The 20744-nt window shown below is 42.2% G+C and overlaps 1 protein-coding gene across 13 annotated transcripts in view; it reads left to right on the top strand.

The window, feature by feature from the left end:
* LOC125631202 (sodium channel protein type 5 subunit alpha-like) overlaps nucleotides 1–11636 on the top strand; it is a 328900-nt gene extending 317264 nt beyond the window's left edge. For all 13 annotated transcript variants that reach the window (XM_075126008.1, XM_075126015.1, XM_075126014.1 and 10 more), the window contains 4 exons: nucleotides 3655–3792; nucleotides 4542–4646; nucleotides 5165–5435; nucleotides 6986–11636. In XM_075126008.1, coding sequence (XP_074982109.1) covers nucleotides 3655–3792; nucleotides 4542–4646; nucleotides 5165–5435; nucleotides 6986–8220 — 1749 coding nt within the window. In that variant the 3' untranslated portion in view covers nucleotides 8221–11636. The remainder of the gene's footprint in view (nucleotides 1–3654; nucleotides 3793–4541; nucleotides 4647–5164; nucleotides 5436–6985) is intronic.
* The last annotated feature ends 9108 nt before the right edge of the window (nucleotides 11637–20744 follow it).

Below are 20744 nucleotides of genomic sequence, written 5' to 3'. Positions count from 1 at the left end.
TTTCATTCAAAAGTCCTTGTTTTTATTGAGTACAAAGCACACATCAAAACTAGCAATAGTCTAGAAGCCCCCCAAATATAAGGAGTACTTTTGGCACCTTAGAGACTAACCAATTTATTTGAGCATAAGCTTTTGTGAGCTATCGTAGAGCTTGGCTGTAGACAATGGATCGTGTGGTGTGGTCAGGGTGAAAACTGGAGGCATGTAGGTAGGAATAGCAGTCAGTAGGTTTCCGGTATAGGGTGGTGTTTATGTGACCATCGCTTATTAGCACTGTAGTGTCCAGGAAGTGGATCTCTTGTGTGGACTGGTCCAGGCTGAGGTTGATGGTGGGATGGAAATTGTTGAAATTATGGTGGAATTCCTCAAGGGCTTCTTTTCCATGGGTCCAGATGATGAAGATGTCATCAATGTAGCGCAAGTAGAGTAGGGGCATTAGGAGACGAGAGCTGAGGAAGCGTTATTCTAAGTCAACCATAAAAATGTTGGCATACTGTGGGGCCATGCAGGTACCCATAACAGTGCCGCTGATTTGAAGGTATACATTGTCCCCAAATGTGAAATAGTTATGGGTGAGGACAAAGTCACAAAGTTCAGCCACCAGGTTAGCCGTGACATTATCGGGGATAGTGTTCCTGACGGCTTGTAGTCCATCTTTGTGTGGAATGTTGGTGTAGAGGGCTTCTACATCCATAGTGGCCAGGATGGTGTTTTCAGGAAGATCACCAATGGATTGTAGTTTCCTCAGGAAGTCAGTGGTGTCTCGAAGGTAGCTGGGAGTGCTGGTAGCGTAGGGCCTGAGGAGGGAGTCTACATAGCCAGACAATCCTGCTGTCAGGGTGCCAATGCCTGAGATCATGGGGCGCCCAGGATTTCCAGGTTTATGGATCTTGGATAGTAGATAGAATATCCCAGGTCGGGGTTCCAGGGGTGTGTCTGTGCGGATTTAATCTTGTGCTTTTTCAGGGAGTTTCTTGAGCAAATGCTATAGTTTCTTTTGGTAACCCTCAGTGGGATCAGAGGGTAATGGTTTGTAGAAAGTCGTGTTGGAGAGCTGCCGAGCAGCCTCTTTTTCATATTCCAACCTATTCATGATGACAACAGCACCTCCTTTGTCAGCCTTTTTGATTATGATGTCAGAGTTGTTTCTGAGGCTGTGGATGGCATTATGTTCTGCACGGCTGAGGTTGTGGGGCAAGTGATGCTGCTTTTCCACAATTTCAGCCCGTGCACGTCAGTGGAAGCACTCTATGTAGAAGTCCAGTCTGCTGTCTCGACCTTCAGGAGGAGTCCACCTAGAATCCTTCTTTTTGTAGTGTTGGTAGGGAGGATTAGTGGATTAGTATGGATTAGTGGATTAGTATGTTGTTCAGAGGTGTGTTGGAATCCATTGTCTAAAGCCAAGCTCTACGATACAACCGCATTTGCTCCAACCCCGCAGCACATCAAATACCTACAAGATCTCTGTCAAGCATTCTTACAACTACAATACCCACCTGCTGAAGTGAAGAAACAGATTGACAGAGCCAGAAGAGTACCCAGAAGTCACCTACTACAGGACAGGCCTAACAAAGAAAATATCAGAATGCCACTAGCCGTCACCTTCAGCCCCCAACTAAAACCCCTCCAACGCATTATCAAGGATCTACAACCTATCTTGAAGGACAACCCATCACTCTCACAAATCTTGGGAGACAGGCCAGTCCTTGCCTACAGACAGCCCCCCAACCTGAAGCAAATACTCACCAGCAACCACATACCACACAACAGAACCACTAATCCAGGAACCTATCCTTGCAACAAAGCCTGTTGCCAACTGTGCCCACATATCTACTCAGGGGACACCATCACATGGCCTAATCACATTAGCCACACTATCAGAGGCTCGTTCACCTGCACATCTACCAATGTGATATATGCCATCATGTGCCAGCAATGCCCCTTTGCCATGTACATTGGTCAAACTGGACAGTCTCTACGTAAAAGAATAAATGGACACAAATCAGATGTCAAGAATTATAACATTCATAAACCAGTTGGAGAACACTTCAATCTCTCTGGTCATGCGATTACAGACATGAAAGTTGCGATATTACAACAGAAAAACTTCAGAAACAGACTCCAACGAGAGACTGCTGAATTGGAATTAATTTGCAAATTGGATACAATTAACTTAGGCTTGAATAGAGACTGGGAGTGGTTGAGTCATTATAAAAAGTAACCTATTTCCCCTTGTTTATTCCTTCCCCCTCCCCCCCTCCCGCCCCCGCCCCGTTCCTCAGACTTTCTTATTAAACCCTGGATTTGTGCTGGAAATGGCCCACCTTGATTATCATACACATTGTAAGGAGAGTGATCACTTTAGATAAGCTATTACCAGCAGGACACTGGGGTAGGGGGAGAGAAAACCTTTTGTAGTGGTAAACACCCATTTTTTCATGGTCTGTGTGTATAAAAACATCCTCACTTTTTTTTTTCATGGTCTGTGTGTATAAAAACAGCCTCACTGTATTTTCCACTTTATGCATCCGATGAAGTGAGCTATAGCTCACGAAAGCTTATGCTCAAATAAATTGGTTAGTCTCTAAGGTGCCACAAGTACTCCTTTTCTTTTTGCGAATACAGACTAACACGGCTATTACTCTGAAACCCCAAATATAGTTACCCAAAGTCTGAGGTGGTGTCGAGGACAGCCACAGGGTTCCAGTGGCCAGCCTGCCTTCTGCAGCTGGAGTTTTGTTGTCAGACTCCCAAGCTCATAGAAATCCAGTCAAAAGAACTTATTCCAGGCTTCTCCAAAGTACACTCTCTAACTAAACTCTTTATAGGTTTTCTCCTGACCAAGCACATAATTCATAAGGGTCCCTAATAGGCTAGCAATCTCCCTAGCAACAGCGAATAATAATTCATTAATTTACTTATCAGCAAAGCAACTTCAGCAAGAAACTTACAAATGCAGGCCCTCCCAAACCAAGGTCAGCCATTCACATTCTCCATCCTCCCCATCCCCCTTTGCATGAATCTGTCCTTTCACTTTATCTATCTTAGTTAGTAACACTGCAATTGTGTAAATGTTTTTGTTCTATTTGCCTAAGCCAAGGCCAGATTTTTCCTGACTGTGGTGCCCTCGCTTCCAGCTTATGGTGGCTAAGTGCACAAAATTGCTGCTGTTATGTCAAATCAGTTTCTCTCCTAACAGTTATTCTATTAATATCCATGATTATCACTAGTTCATATAAGCAGGAGTATAGCCAGAAGATCGATTTATTTGTTCCCTTTTTTTATTTCATATTTAATGCATTACAGTGGATATATTCTGAAGTTGCACTTTTTAATACATGCACCCAATACAAAATCTTCTAACCGAAGATTAACTACATGAATTACACTCTGTATTTAGACTGAAAATACAATGTAATGACATTGTGATCATAGTGACAGTATTATAAAGTGTAACTGAAATGATTGTGGTATTTGTGATACCAATGGTGACCTTTTAATGGCAAGCACTGAATGCTTAAACACTGAATGGGTACTTAACTTTTATAATATTTTCTGTGTTATTGAGTGAGTTTGTTTTTAATCTTTTGATGTGTGTGGTAATGGTACAGTTTTTCTCCCTCTTCTTTTTACATTTGCCTTTTATATTTGCAGTGTGAGGAGCAACCTGAATGGGAATGTAATTTATACATGTACCTCTACTTTGTGATTTTCATCATCTTCGGGTCTTTCTTCACATTGAATCTCTTCATAGGCGTCATTATTGACAATTTTAACCAACAAAAGAAAAAGATAAGTACACTGTACATGCTGTGCAGCCCCTTGTGACTGCTGTGTGGAGGGGCACGAGGAATGGATTTAGAGCAGCAGCACAGCCAGTCTAGAATCTCAGCAGAACATCCTTAGGAACCATCTTGCATTACATTACAAATTTACAGTTGCTGCAGCCCATTATCTCTATGCAGAGCAAGTGCTCTGTAAACACTGGGAGTTAGATTGTACTCACACTAATCAGGAAGCAGTGTTAACAGCACCAGCCCAGAGGGACCTCAGGGATTAATTGTGCCTCAGGGACATGTGCCTTCCCAAAGTCCCCTGTGTGCAAGGGATGGTGTGTTCAAGTGGTCACCATCCTTTAGAATGTTGCAGCCTGTCCTCCCCTTCCATCTTTGGGGCAATGTGTGCACCCAGGGATGGAGCTGTCTTTACATTCCCCTGAGAAATGTGATTGTGATTAGCCTTTTATGCACAAAGCGAAGGAGGGAGGAAGCTCCTAGAATCCTCCCTCACCCATGTACCAACACCAAAATGTCACAGTCTAGCCCTGAATCACTACTCATCCTTGCTGCCCACTAACTCCTGCCTTCTGCCTTAATGTGGATTACTACTTACAGTACCACAGTACTACACCCCATTAGGCACTGATTAGGTGTTAAAAGGAAGAAAATAGAAAAGGATGGAGACTCCCAATACCTCAAACTTAGTTTAAATTGCAATAATACTTAACGTTCAACAAAAGTAATAGCTTTATCTCTCTATACTTAGGTGGGCAAGACATCTTTATGACAGAGGAACAGAAAAAGTATTACAATGCAATGAAAAAACTGGGCTCCAAAAAACCCCAAAAACCCATCCCAAGGCCACTGGTGAGAATATCTTTGTTATTCCAATTGAAATATGTATATTCAGTGAATGTCTTTCATAGAGTGAATACAATCCCCTGAAAAAAAATGCCCCTTTTGTCATATAATTTGTTTGATTCAGCCATTGTTTGAAAGTGTAGTGAATTGTGTGTCTTATAATCGCCGCTGCACTACAATGATGATTTGGGGACAAGTGAATGAATGGTGTAACACCGTTAGCTATTGTGGCCTGTATTAAATGAACTGGGGATCGCAGTCCCAATTTGTAATAAACAGGTTACCATTCATAAAAGCTACCACTACTATTGGCATGATTGTTGGTAGACTCAGCAAAGAGCCTTAGGATTGAATGAGCATGAAAATCCAACCAATCCATCACCCCCTTTACATTTACAACGTTCCATGTGGAAATTGTGACATATTTTCTTTGGGATTCCAGTTGCAAGGGGAGGGAATGATATCATCATTTTATATGATCTGAGTCTCATAACTAACACTAATGATCCTTTCCTTTGTTTCAGAACAAATACCAAGGTTTTATCTTTGACATAGTCTCAAAACAAGCCTTTGATGTCTCCATCATGATTCTCATCTGCCTTAACATGGTCACCATGATGGTGGAAACGGATGACCAGAGTCTAGACAAAGTGAACATCCTTCATAAAATCAACATGCTCTTTGTTGCCATCTTCACAGCAGAGTGCAGCATCAAAATGTTGGCTCTAAGACACTACTACTTCACCAATGGCTGGAACATATTTGATTTTGTTGTTGTGATTCTATCCATTGTGGGTAGGTAAAATTCAATGGCAGAGAAGTCTTTTTGCCAAAACGGAACAAATAAAAGGTGGAGATGTGTTTGGCCTGTATTAAATGCTTTTTGCAATATGGTGCTGAGCACCTCCACCTTGGCATCAGGTACCCTCAGTTCCACCAATGGGAGAGCCACTTACAGGACTGGGTCCTAAATATTTTAATTATATTTAAATCATATCTAAATAACACCACATAACAATCAAATGTGGCATGACCAGGCAAAGGTAGAGAGTTTGGGTATGCTGAACATAAGAGATACATCCAGGTAGAACATACGTGCCATACTGCTGAAAGTAACAAGTAACACCCTCACGTCCCCTGGCATTGATTTCAATGGGCATTTAGTGGCTGATAGGAACACAGGAGGGTGTGTTAGAGAAATGGCAGTCAGAGGATTAGTAGTTGCAATGCATTAGGGTGTAAGAGGAAAAGTCAAAAGCCACTTGGGCCGTTATTATTATTTATTATTTGTATCGCAGTAGTGCCTAGCAGACCCAGTCATAGACCAGAACCCCATTATGCTAGGTGATATACAGGCACAGAATAAAACAGTTCCTGCCCCAGAGAGTTTACAATCTGAGTATGAACTGCCAATTAAAAAGAAAATAACAATTGGGAAAATGATACAGTTGGAGACGAATGACTGATCAAATGAAGAAAAGTAACTGAGGAACATTCTAGAGATTATTTCCATTAAAACCAGCATTTAACTCTCATGTCTCCTAAAGACATTCATGTTACTTTATACTTTTTTATCCAAGTAAATTTGGTCAGGGGGGATGAACACTGGGGTATTATAGTCTTTCACCTCAGGAGCAATGGCTCAAATGGTAGTGACTGAAAGCTATAACTACTTGTGGCCTGTATTAATTGAACTGGTGATCTCAGTCCCACTGTGTAATAGGCAGGTGTCCACAGCATAAAAACTATGACTTTCCTTGACATCTTTGTCTGTAGACTCAACAAAGAGCCTGAGGATTGAGTGGGCATGAAATCCAACCAATCCATCAGCCCCTTAGCTGTGTTTCCTCTAGGACAGGGGGTTTCAACCTTTTTCTTTCTGAGGCTCCCCCAATTTGCTGTAAAAACCTCCACAGCCTGCCTGTGCCACAACAACTGCTTTTTGGCATATCCAGTAGATTAAAAGCCAGGGCTGGCGTTAGGGGGTAGCAAGCAGGGCAATTGCCTGTGGTCCCACGCCACAGGGGGCCCTGCAAAGCTGAATTGCTCGGGCTTTGGCTTCTGCCCCACGTAGCTTGGGCTTTGGCTTTCTGCCCTGAGCCCCAGGAAGTCTAACACTGGCCCTGATCTCTGGTTTATTTTAGCGGATTCCCTGAAACCTGCTCACAGCCCCCAGGGCGCCCTGGTTGAGAACCTCTGCTCTAGGAGAAGGCAAAGGCACAGTTAGTAGGACAGTTGGGGGAATGTTCATTGTTCTTGTTAGTAATCTGGAAAAATCATTTTATGAGAACATCTAGAATTGTTGCCCATGTATTAATTGGTTATTTGTTTCTTTTTTCTTAAAGGTACCGTGCTTTCTGATATCATTCAAAAATATTTTTTCTCTCCTACACTCTTCAGAGTCATTCGCTTGGCTCGGATTGGCCGGGTCCTAAGACTTATACGGGGAGCCAAAGGAATTAGAACTCTCCTTTTTGCCTTAATGATGTCCCTTCCTGCTCTGTTCAACATTGGTCTCCTCCTTTTTCTGGTCATGTTTATTTATGCCATTTTTGGCATGGCTAATTTTGCCTATGTTAAAAAGGAGCAAGGGATTGATGACATGTTCAACTTCCAAACCTTCGCTAACAGCATGCTCTGTCTCTTCCAAATCACAACCTCAGCTGGCTGGGACGGTCTTCTCAATCCTATTTTAAACACTGGACCGCCATATTGTGATCCGAACCTAAAAAATGCAAATGGTTCCAAGGGAGACTGTGGAAGCCCTGCTGTAGGGATTCTATTCTTTGTTACTTATATCATTATATCATTTCTCATTGTTGTAAACATGTACATAGCCATTATTTTAGAGAACTTCAGCGTAGCCACTGAGGAAAGTACAGAGCCTCTAGGTGAAGATGACTTTGATATGTTTTATGAAATCTGGGAGAAGTTTGATCCTGAGGCAACTCAGTTTATTGAGTATTCGGCACTTTCAGACTTTGCAGATGCTCTGGCAGAACCTTTACGAATAGCAAAACCAAACAAAATTAAACTCATAGCCATGGACCTTCCCATGGTTAGCGGAGATAGGATCCACTGCTTGGATATTTTATTTGCTTTTACCAAACGGGTACTAGGAGAAACTGGGGAAATGGATGCCCTTAAAATACAGATGGAGGAAAAGTTTATGGCTGCCAATCCATCTAAAATTTCTTATGAACCAATCACAACCACACTCAGACGGAAACAAGAGGAGGTTTCTGCCATTATTATCCAGAGGGCCTACAGGAGTCATTTGTTTCAACGCTCCTTGAAGCAGGCCTCTTTCTTATACCGTCACCAGGCTTGTGATGGCAACATGCTTGAAGATGAGGCACCTGAGAAAGAAGGTCTCATTGCATTCATGATGAATGAAAATTATTGTAGGCCAATAGACAAATCAGAAACTGTGTCCTCAACCTCTTTCCCTCCATCTTATGACAGTGTCACCAGAGCCACTAGTGACAACCTCCAGCTAAAGGTGACAGACTCTAGCAAAAGTGATGAACCTGTAGATTATCTGATATCTCCAGACAGAGATAAAGAATCAATTGTCTAAATGTTTGTTTAGAATGCTTTAAAATATTGTTTACAGAATGTAATGCTGTAACTACACAACAATTGAAGCAGCCTTCTTATTAAATATTAGTTGCAAAATAAACAATGGAGTTTTTACCCTTAACTATGGGAGTCGATAAGTTATAACCTTTGACCCTGCTCTTTTCAACATTGCTCAATGTTTCTATATGCACAGGAAGAATCTGTGCAGGGTCATAGCTGTTATATCAGTGGTGTGATTATGAATATGCTAGACTGTAAAACAGTAAACACAGTGTATATCTATCCACAGATAAAACCAGGCTGTAAACATTCATTTAAGGTCTTACTCATATTAGTGTGTTTACTTATGGCAATGTATGACCTTGCATTCTAAAAAGAAAAAATATATATCACAGCTGCTGTAGCAAAACGTAACACTTACTGTATATGTTGTGAATGGTCTTTCATAAATTTATTATATTTGATATTTTTTTACTTAAATCAAATAATTGTCTCTTTTTCCATGGAGATAGATGATCCTTACACCCGACATGTTAAACTCTGAACCAAGGTAACAATAATTGGTGGGATTCCCATCATTCCCAAAAGAAAGTTGTTGCAAAGTAAAATATTTAATCAACAACATATAACTGTTTATTACAATATGACCTCCCCTTTGGGACATGTAGCTGCTTGTCATCAGTAATAAAAAAAATTAGGAGGAAGAAAGTGATGTCAAATAATAAAGAGAGAAATGGCTTGTTCTACCCTACAGGAAATCAGACAGTAATGGATGCTGCTTGTAAAACTAATAAAAATACTAATTTTTTAGTAAGTTTCAAGAATATGCTTTGCCTGTTGTAATCAAACTCACTTAGAAATAGGTTATGACCCTGTAATCTGATGTAAAATGCCCCAAAGCACTATGTATCCAGATAGATTTTCTGTTAAGTGAGTGTGATAGGATCTGTTTTCTCCAACAACATGGAGCTAAGCCTGCTTACTGCAAGCTCTATGCATCAATATTACTCTCTAATGTTTTGATGCAGGTTGTGCAGTGCGGGAGAGTTGTTACAGTGTTATCAATGGGGTGGGACGGTCTGTACAAAAGTTCTGATATTTGGAATCTCTTCTTGGTTTCCATCTTTCACTTTACTGGAGGCTGTGTTTAGATTACTGGGGAACCTTCCTTTTTGAAGGCAGGCAGAGGAATATTTTCATGTGAAATACCAATCAGTCTCAGGCCACACATATAACAGCAATGGGGGTCCGATCATAAGTGCTTTAGGAGCAGACATTTTTAGTGGTTTTCTACTGTAAAAAAAATTGTAATTAATTATCAAACTTCCAGCCTTGGCAAAATGTTAGGAGGTGTCTGTGGAATATAAAGAGACAAGTCCATGGTTACAGAAAAGTCCTCTCTTTGTTATTTTCAAATATGATGGTACTTGGGTTCAGTGGGTCTTCATGGGAGGTCTTGCCTGAGAAGTCTGTAATGAGCCATTGCACCATAAGGACTAGTAGCCATGGTTTTCATCTTGGAGAAAAAGACTTATCAAGAATGTACTTAAAGTGTACTGTAGTTGACATTTAGTTACATTCTGGGTTATAAAGGTGTCAAAATCCACATGGGGTTGTTACTGAGAATCTTAGCTATCCAGCAACAAGACCGTGTTACAATGAAATTTTCCTGTGACCACATCATCCACTGACAAAATGAGTGAGAATATGTGAAGAAAACACATAAAATAATATGACTACATATATGTTAATGAAGTTTTCTTCATCCAGTGAGAGGTGTTTCAGGCATTCAGTTGTGCAAGTGGTCGACTGGTTATTCAGGGGACATGGTGTCAGGACTCCTGTGGTCTGTTCCTGATTCTTGCTATGTGAATTTTAGGTAAATAATTTAACCTTTCTGTGCCTCTATATAGTTTACCCATCTATAAAATGGGGATAATAATACTTATCTACCTCACAGGGGTGTTGTGAGACTTAATTAATGGCTACAAAGCACTATGAGGGTGAAAGGCACTCTGTAAGTATTATTATAATCATTCTCTCTTGTCCCCTAACCCGCTCTTTATGGTGTACACCATAGAGATTTTCCTTCTGGGATTTTGTTGCCTTTGAATCTTGTATGTAATTAGATTCCAACTTAAGGAAACTACTCCAAATGTGTTTTTCAGCCTGGAATTTCTCCCTCCCCCCATAAATTTTGCTCATGACTTCTCAAGTTAGAGAACCTTTCCACAGATTCCTTGTGTAATTTATGCTGTAATATTATACTGATTGTACATATCACCCAGAAAGAACATGTGATATTTTATATTTATATGTGTGTATCATGCAAGTTTGTAGAGTGGCTGACACTCAAACAACATGACTTACTGATTACATTTTTTTTCTCTTGAAAGAGAATTACTGATCATTAGAAATGAGCTACTGCCTCTGACTGAAGGAAATAGTAGATACACATACACACCAAACAAAACCACATTTATTAATTGACAGCTAGTAGGATTATTTTCTTTTCAAAGTTGAAGAACAAAATGGGGGAGGAAAAATGGTAATTTTGAATGGGTATTGCTCATCCAATTTCTTAATATACAAAAAATCCTATTTTTAGACCAAAGACTGAATAACTTACATAATGCGGTGATAGGTTGTTCACATTATTTTGTTATTATTTTAATTATTTGTTACTTGATTTAGCAGATCTATTAAAATGTAACTTCTTAATATATTACAAATAACACTGAAGCAAAATAATAGAATGATGAGATAGAAAATCAGCTGGTCCCCGATTGTATTACAAGAAAGCTCTTCCAGCAGTCACTGGACCCCTGAGATGGAGCATCATTTTAATTACTGCAAGACCCTACCATATCAATACAATTGCATACTATATTGTGTTGTACCCCAAAGTTGTAAAATAGTGAGTCTGAAAGAGGGACTTAATTATACATATTTACCATAAACTTTCTAAAAATAAAATGTAAATTAGGTTCAAAAGCTTTGTAAAATGGAACATTGGTTTTCTATTGGATTTTCTATTGTTTTCCAGAACATTTTTTTGAGAACTGAAGTGCTGCATTTGTATTATATGTCGGACTCCCTTAAAAACATCAAGTACCTGACCTGCAAGTCTTTACTAAAGGAGATACTGATCACAATATATCAGTGGTACAACCTCCCAGGGCAAGGATACTGTAGTTAGTGACTTGCTGGACAGTGCATATTGATTATAAGCAAGATGGGTGCTGTCATTTTTCTGCAGATTTGCTCAATAAAGAGTACAGCATGAATCATCAAACTACAAAAAAGAGCACATAAAATTTCAGCCAATATCACAGGATATATACTAAGCTATTTGTATCTGGAAAAAGCCAAGTTTACTATGTTTCTTTATTAAATAAATAAGGATAACACATACTTTCTGTGCCAAATTATTTTTTTATTGTACCAACATTTACATGATTTCTCCAAGTCCTGTTTGGTAGCCAAATTTGGTTGAGAAATGCAGGGCAACTTTTTTCATGTGTATTAAGAGGTGAAGAATCAATGAAATCCACTCAAGTAAAAAGAAAAGGAGTACTTGTGGCACCTTAGAGACTAACCAATTTATATGAGCATGAGCTTTCGTGAGCTACAGCTCACTTCATCAGATGTATACCGTGGAAACTGCAGCAGACTTTATATACACACCGCATTTGCTCCAACCCCTCAGACAGAGACAAACACCTACAAGATCTCTGTCAAGCTTTCTTACAACTACAATACCCACCTGCAGAAGTAAAGAAACAGATTGATAGAGCCAGAAGAGTTCCCAGAAGTTACCTACTACAGGACAGGCCTAACAAAGAAAATAACAGAACGCCACTAGCCGTCACCTTCAGCCCCCAACTAAAACCCCTCCAACGCATTATTAAGGATCTACAACCTATCCTAAAGGATGACCCAACACTCTCACAAGTCTTGGGAGACAGGCCAGTCCTTGCCTACAGACAGCCCCGCAACCTGAAGCAAATACTCACCAACAACCACATACCACACAACAGAACCACTAACCCAGGAACTTATCCTTGCAACAAAGCCCGTTGCCAATTGTGCCCACATATCTATTCAGGGGACACCATCACAGGGCCTAATAACATCAGCCACACTATCAGAGGCTCGTTCACCTGCACATCCACCAATGTGATATATGCCATCATGTGCCAGCAATGCCCCTCTGCCATGTACATTGGTCAAACTGGACAGTCTCTACGTAAAAGAATAAATGGACACAAATCAGATGTCAAGAATTATAACATTCACAAACCAGTCGGAGAACACTTCAATCTCTCTGGTCACGCAATCACAGACATGAAGGTCGCTATCTTAAAACAAAAAAACTTCAAATCCAGACTCCAGCGAGAAACTGCTGAATTGGAATTCATTTGCAAATTGGATACTATTAATTTAGGCTTAAATAGAGACTGAGAGTGGCTAAGTCATTATGCAAGGTAGCCTGTTTCCTCTTGTTTTTTCCTACCCCCTCCCCCCAGATGTTCTGGTTTAACTTGGATTTAAACTTGGAGAGTGGTCAGTTTAGATGAGCTATTACCAGCAGGAGAGTGAGTTTGTGTGTGTATGGGGGTGGGGGGATGTGAGAAAACCTGGATCTATGCAGGAAATAGCCCGACTTGATTATGTAAAGAGTTGTCACTTTGGATGGGCTAGCACCAGCAGGAGAGTGAATTTGTGTGGGGGGGTGGAGGGTGAGAAAACCTGGATTTGTGCTGGAAATGGCCCACCTGTTGATCACTTTAGATAAGCTATTACCAGCAGGACAGTGGGGTGGGAGCAGGTATTGTTTCATATTCTCTGTGTGTATATAAAGTCTGCTGCAGTTTCCACGGTATGCATCTGATGAAGTGAGCTGTAGCTCACGAAAGCTCATGCTCAAATAAATTGGTTAGTCTCTAAGGTGCCACAAGTACTCCTTTTCTTTTTGCGAATACAGACTAACACGGCTGTTCCTCTGAAACCACTCAAGTAATTCTTTCATAGTAAGGCTGATTGCTGCACATTAAAGGCTAGATCCAAATCTTGTTAAAGTCAATGGAAGGACTCCCATTAACTCCAGGAGGATTTGGATCAGGACCTAAAAGCTTCTGTCCAAAGTGAAAAGAAAAGGAGTACTTGTGGCACCTTAGAGACTAACCAATTTATTTGAGCATGAGCTTTCGTGAGCTACAGCTCACTTAATCGGATGCATCCGATGAAGTGAGCTGTAGCTCATGAAAGCTCATGCTCAAATAAATTGGTTAGTCTCTAAGGTGCCACAAGTACTCCTTTTCTTTTTGCGAATACAGACTAACACGGCTGTTACTCTGAAACCTGTCCAAAGTGAGTAATATATAGAACCAATCCTGCATTTCTAGCTCAACCAATCTTTGCCAGTAGACTTAGTAGGAATATGGAGTGTGCTAGGAATGTGGAATCAAGCCTAAGTGATGTAAAAAACTTTTGCACATGAGATGTCCTCTTGATAATAATACAGATTTTCCCCTATTTAATCATATTGACATGTACTTCTATGATTATTATGATTATTTTATCTGCTTTGATTGAATCAGGTCTTGTCTACACACAGACTTCTACAAGTTTAGTTAAACTTGTGAAAACTGCTGTTTGGATATTCTTATTTTGGTTTAAGAGTGGCTTGTTCCTAATCACTCTAAAATGCACCAAAATGAGATTGATTTCAACTGAAATTAGTGTTCACACAGTCTTTTGTACTGGTTCAACAAAACTGGTTTAAAATCACATCTGAAGTTAAAATAGTGCAGTTGTACATGTAGACAAGCTGTCATTCTCCTTAAAAGATGGAAGTCGTTCTGAAGAGTAAATAATCTTCTGACTTCTGAGCAGTCATGGGGAGAGAGCTGGGGGTCCTGATCCTCAGCTGGTATAAATCAGTGGAGCTTCACTGAAGTCAGTAAAGCTATGGCAGTTTTACACAAGGATTAGGCCTGTTTTGCCTGTGTGTAAATGAGTACACAAAGCACAAAGACAGTGGACAATGAGACCCGATTAAGCTAAAATCAGTGTGAGATCAGAATCAGCCCCTCCATTTTCAGAGTTGCCCTAGGATTATTGTCATAATACTTTCAATGACTTTAGTTCCTGTTTACTTTAATGGGATTTGTGTGGCTAAATTCCTGGGCAACTTTGAAGAGATAGCAGTTTACAGTTTGGGTTAAATTCCTACTGCTACATGAGTGCAGGTCAGTTTAGGGAGCGGTGTTATAGTAAGCTATGGCAGCTTGCTTTGTTTTTAGCAAGAATTTTCATAATGACCTCAGCCAAAGCAGTAGTGGCACAAATGAAAAAAAACATAGAGTCATAGAATCATAGAATATCAGGGTTGGAAGGGACCTCAGGAGTTCATCTAGTCCAACCCCCTGCTCAAAGCAGGACCAATCCCCAATTAAATCATCCCAGCCAGGGCTTTGTCAAGGCTGACCTTAAAAACTTCTAAGGAAGGAGATTCCACCACCTCCCTAGGTAACGCATTCCAGTGTTTCACCACCCTCCTAGTGAAAAAGTTTTTCCTAATATCCAACCTAAACCTCCCCCACTGCAACTTGAGACCGTTACTCCTTGTCCTGTCCTCTTCTACCACTGAGAATAGTCTAGAACCAACCTCTCTGGAACCACCTCTCAGGTAGTTGAAAGCAGCTATCAAATCCCCCCTCATTCTTCTCTTCTGCAGACTAATCCCAGTTCCCTCAGCCTCTCCTCATAAGTCATGTGTTCCAGACCCCTAATCATTTTTGTTGCCCTTCGCTGGACTCTCTCCAATTTATCCACATCCTTCTTGTAGTGTGGGGCCCAAAACTGGACACAGTACTCCAGATGAGGCCTCACCAATGTCGAATAGAGGGGGACGATCACGTCCCTCGATCTGCTCGCTATGCCCCTACTTATACATCCCAAAATGCCATTGGCCTTCTTGGCAACAAGGGCACACTGCTGACTCATATCCAGCTTCTCATCCACTGTCACCCCTAGGTCCTTTTCTGCAGAACTGCTGCCTAGCCATTCGGTCCCTAGTCTGTAGCGGTGCATTGGGTTCTTTCGTCCTAAGTGCAGGACCCTGCACTTATCCTTATTGAACCTCATCAGATTTCTTTTGGCCCAATCCTCCAATTTGTCTAGGTCCCTCTGTATCCTATCCCTGCCCTCCAGTGTATCTACCACTCCTCCTAGTTTAGTATCATCCACAAATTTGCTGAGAGTGCAATCCACACCATCCTCCAGATCATTTATGAAGATATTGAACAAAACTGGCCCCAGGACCGACCCCTGGGGCACTCCACTTGACACCAGCTGCCAACTAGACATGGAGCCATTGATCACTACCCGTTGAGCCCGACAATCTAGCCAACTTTCTACCCACCTTATAGTGCATTCATCCAGGCCATACTTCTTTAACTTGCTGACAAGAATACTGTGGGAGACCGTGTCAAAAGGTTTCCTAAAGTCAAGAAACAATACATCCACTGCTTTCCCTTCATCCACAGAACCTGTAATCTCATCATAGAAGGCAATTAGATTAGTCAGGCATGACCTTCCCTTGGTGAATCCATGCTGACTGTTCCTGATCACTTTCCTCTCATGTAAGTGCTTCAGGATTGATTCCTTGAGGACCTGCTCCATGATTTTTCCGGAGACTGAGGTGAGGCTGACTGGCCTGTAGTTCCCAGGATCCTCCTTCTTCCCTTTTTTAAAGATTGGCACTACATTAGCCTTTTTCCAGTCATCTGGGACTTCCCCCGTTCGCCACGAGTTTTCAAAGATAATGGCCAATGGCTCTGCAATCACAGCCGCCAATTCCTTTAGCACTCTCGGATGCAACTCGTCCGGCCCCATGGACTTGTGCACGTCCAGCTTTTCTAAATAGTCCCTAACCACCTCTTTCTCCACAGAGGGCTGGCCATCTACTCCCCATGCTGTGATGCCCAGCGCAGCAGTCTGGGAGCTGACCTTGTTCGTGAAGACAGAGGCAAAAAAAGCATTGAGTACATTAGCTTTTTCCACATCCTCTGTCACTAGGTTGCCTCCCTTATTCAGTAAGGAGCCCACACTTTCCTTGGCTTTCTTCTTGTTGCCAACATACCTGAAGAAACCCTTCTTGTTACTCTTGACATCTCTTGCTAGCTGCAGCTCCAGGTGCGATTTGGCCCTCCTGATTTCATTCCTACATGCCCGAGCAATATTTTTATACTCTTCCCTGGTCATATGTCCAACCTTCCACTTCTTGTAAGCTTCTTTTTTATGTTTAAGATCCGCTAGGATTTCACCGTTAAGCCAAGCTGGTCGCCTGCCATATTTACTATTCTTTCGACTCATCGGGATGGTTTGTCCCTGTAACCTCAACAGGGATTCCTTGAAATACAGCCAGCTCTCTTGGACTCCTTTCCCCTTCATGTTAGTCCCCCAGGGGATCCTACCCATCCGTTCCCTGAGGGAGTCGAAGTCTGCTTTCCTGAAGTCCAGGGTCCGTATCCTGCTGCTTACCTTTCTTCCCTGTGTCAGGATCCTGAACTCAACCAACTCATGGTCACTGCCTCCCAGATTCCCATCCACTTTTGCTTCCCCCACTAATTCTTCCCAGTTTGTGAGCAGCAGGTCGAGAAAAGCTCCCCCCCACTTGGCTCCTCTAGTACTTGCACCAGGAAATTGTCCCCTATGCTTTCCAAAAACTTCCTGGATTGTCTATGCACCGCTGTATTGCTCTCCCAGCAGATATCAGGAAAATTAAAGTCACCCATGAGAACCAGGGCGTGCGATCTAGTAGCTTGATGGCTTTGTAATCAGAGGTAGGCCACTGAGACGGTCTAAGCAACGAGGAGTACTTGTGGCACCTTAGAGACTAACAAATAAGCTTTTGTGGGCTAAAGCCCACTTCATCAGATGCATGGAGCGGAAAATGCACCATTGCTCATATATATATATACACAGTACATGAAAAGATGGGAGTTGCCTTACCAAGTGGGGGTCAGTTCTAACGAGACAATTCAATTAAAGTGGGCTATTATCAACAGGAGGAAAAATCACTTCTGTAGTGGTAATCAGGGTGGCCCATTTCAAACAGTTGACAAGAAGGTGTGAGTAACAGCAGGGGGAAATTAATTTTTAGTTTTTGTAGTGAAGGTCTAGTATCAAAGGACTCCTCTGCGGAGTGACAATAAGAGTGTTGTGTTGGTGACAACAGCAATTAATTTTACTTCTATATGGTATGGGTGCTGAGAAGAGACCAGAAAGTGGGTTAAATAGCAAACAGACAGGAAAACAACACAGAAAAACAACCTTGAAATTGTAAATGAGAGAGGCAGTTTCTTAGAGTTGAGTTTTACATAGCGTTGTGACATAAATTCCCATTTTTTCCAAAGAACAAACATGGATATCCTGCTGAGTGTTTACATATGACAAAGAAATAGCACCCATGTCAAAGGGAAAACATGTGAAAGCAAATAGTCCAAGTGGAATGGCTCTTGGCAGCAAGTGAAAAATGCTTCAAAGTCCAACGTCACTGATAACCCCATGAGGACTGAAGGTGTTGGACTGCAATGAGGGTATGTTTTTGTCAGCACCTCCGCATAAGCTATTTTAGCAAGCTGACAACCCAGCCGTTTGAGTCGGTTCACATGCTATGTGCTTTTACCAGACTGGAGTTCTTAAACCCAATTCCATGGTTAGTAGGATTATCTCAGTTATGGACTCGACTGGTATGTCCCCCGCATGACAGTGCCTGTCACTAGAGAGATGGGATTTTTGCCAGTCTTGGGAATTCCAGTGCTCTTTTGCTCTGAAAAATGACTATGTACAATGTTACACAACATAAGCATTTAAAAATCACATCAGGTTTCAAATCGTTTCTAGGCCTTCAGGGTGCACTTGGGTCACATTTCAAGCTTTTCTTCTAAACCATGAGGGCTAGAAGGATTTTTATTAAATGAAAACTGAGGGTCTCACACAGTCACATGACTCCACAAGCTGGGGCTTTAAGAAAAACATCAAATCTTGTAATGCTTGTGACAAAATTGTGAGAGGTGGCAACACTGGAAAGTGCCATGCCACGCTGAAAAGGGACCACGTTCAATGTCATTTTCTTACTCAAGAGATCCACTCCTTGCGTGAAATCCTGGCCCCATTGAAGTCCATGGAAGTTTTGCCACTTTCGTCAGTGAAGCCAGGATTTCACCCCTCACATCTGTCTCCATGGTCCTGGCGACTCACCTTAGTGACAAAAATATAGTTTTACAGCTCTTAACCCTGCAGCAAGGAAACAGGGTTAAAGGAAAATTAGGGCATTTCAATTCAATGAGATGTTACGAACATGACATGCTGTACAAGTGTTGCTAAAGTGTAAAGGAGAGAGAGAGAGACCCCCCAGGTGTCTCTCAGAGGATGGTCCAGCTCATCCAGGACAGGGTCATAACCACGTGTGGGGTTTGATCTCCTCTCTCCATCTGTCAGCAGTGCCCAGTCTTGAGCCATGGGCGGTTGCTACGTACTGTAATACCAGGTCTGCCATTTTGCTTTCTACCAAGTTTCCTAATTTTTCATAACTGCTTTTTTTATGAGAGATCAAATCCTTCTTGTACATCAGCAATGGCTTTTTTATTTAGCTCAGTTTACATCTGTGCATCCCCACGGACAGTGTATTTTGAAAACGATTGGGCTGCATGAGCCGTAAAATGGGGGCATAATCTGGAACCTTTTTATTCATGACGTCTGAGAAAGAAAGAACCCAGGTTGATTCTGCAGGGCTGGTTATTAGGAAAACTTTCCATTTGTAACCTCAGCACATTTGATAGGAGATTGAGGCAAAAAAATTAGGAACCCACAGTTCCATTTTTACAGTTGCTCTTCAGAACCTAACCAAACGGTACTTTAAATGGTTTCAGAATAGCAGTCGTGTTAGTTTGTATTCGCAAAAAAAAAGGAGTACTTGTGGCACCTTAGAGACTAACAAATTTATTTGAGCATAAGCTTTAGTGGGCTACAGCCCACTTCATTGGATGCATGAGATGAAGTGAGCTGTAGCCCATGAAAGCTTATGCTCAAATAAATTTGTTAGTCTCTAAGGTGCCACAAGTCCTCCTGTTCTTTATACTTTACATGCCAGTCCACACAGATATCTTCATTTCAGCTACAATCTAAGGTAGAGTTTCAAAACAATTTTGAGTGTATCACAGGATATGACTAGGTGACCTGACCATTTAAGGGCCATGAGGCCTGTGGCTAGCCAGCCCTATGTAATCAGCCCTACTTGTGCCATAATTAGCTCTCCCAGCTTCGTGGGCCTGGACTAATCTGAATCAGGTGACAGCCTGAACCACCAGGGCCTCATAAAAGGGCAGAGAAAAATCATGTTGGGGAAAAACCACAGGGAGCAGGTTGGGTCCTGGGAAGGTGCTGAAGTAGGGCCTGGGAGGGCTCTGGAGAATCAGCACTCTAGCTCAGAGCTGGGAAGTTGTAAAAGTGGTCCAGAGGGGCTGAGACTGTGAGAGGGCTTCTAGGGAAGGGAGCAGCCTGGGAGCAGCTCCATCCCAGAGGGGAGAGACTGAAAGGCAGCCCAGAAGGTAGACTAAAGAGGAGCCCAAGTACTGTGCAAGAATTGTTTGTTAGGACTTCCGTCCCCTTCTAGGGCAGCAAAGCCCTGAGAGTGACCCACCTGGAGGACTGACCCATGCGAATCCCAGGAACAGACAGAAAACATGGGTATGGAGACACTGAGGGAAGCCATGCTTGGCCAGCAGGAGGTGCTACAGAATAGGCATGCGCTAGACACAGAGCTAATGCCCTGTGCTCAATCTGTATGAATCTGATACAGGCGCAGCTAGAAAGCCTTAGTTCTCTCGCTCAGGCTGTCACCGCTCATGCTTTTTGCTTTGGAGGTACCTGTTGGGCTGGCCCAGAGGGTGGCTGTCAGGCAGTCACAAGTATTTCCGTCCTTATGTTAAAGACTGAAGTTCTGGATGCTCAGGGAGGATTCAGACTCAGACAGATTCTCTTCCCCTCCCGACATTCTTTCCTTAAGTTTTTAAAAGGAAATGTGTGGCCTCCCCTCCCCCCTCCCAAAAATAAACACACTAAGAGATCCTAAGGAGCTGTCTCATGGTTTTGTTCACCATTGCTCATGGTGTCTGGCCAGAAACGTCATTCCTTGGGAAGGGACCTGGATCTTAGGGGAGGAGCCATAGTCCCTGGTTCAGATGGAACAGGACAGTTTCTCTTGCACAAGGGGCTCTCGGCCCTCCCACTCCCTCAAGCTGCTGGGTTGTGGAGGATGAGGGCAGGGGTGCTGGAACTAGGGGGTACTGGGGGTGTGGCCTGAGGGTTAATACTTCCTCACATGTTGCGGGATGAGGCAGCCAAAGTGCGCCATACAACAGGCTGTGAGGTGAAGCCCTCAAATAGGGTACACTTTGCCAAGTATGTGGACAACAGGGAATGCAACAAGCAGAAAAGATTTTCCTCATA

Source organism: Caretta caretta, chromosome 2, assembly GCF_965140235.1.
Source record: "Caretta caretta isolate rCarCar2 chromosome 2, rCarCar1.hap1, whole genome shotgun sequence".
NCBI lineage: Eukaryota > Metazoa > Chordata > Testudines > Cheloniidae > Caretta > Caretta caretta.
This window is presented reverse-complemented; position numbering and strand designations above follow the sequence as displayed.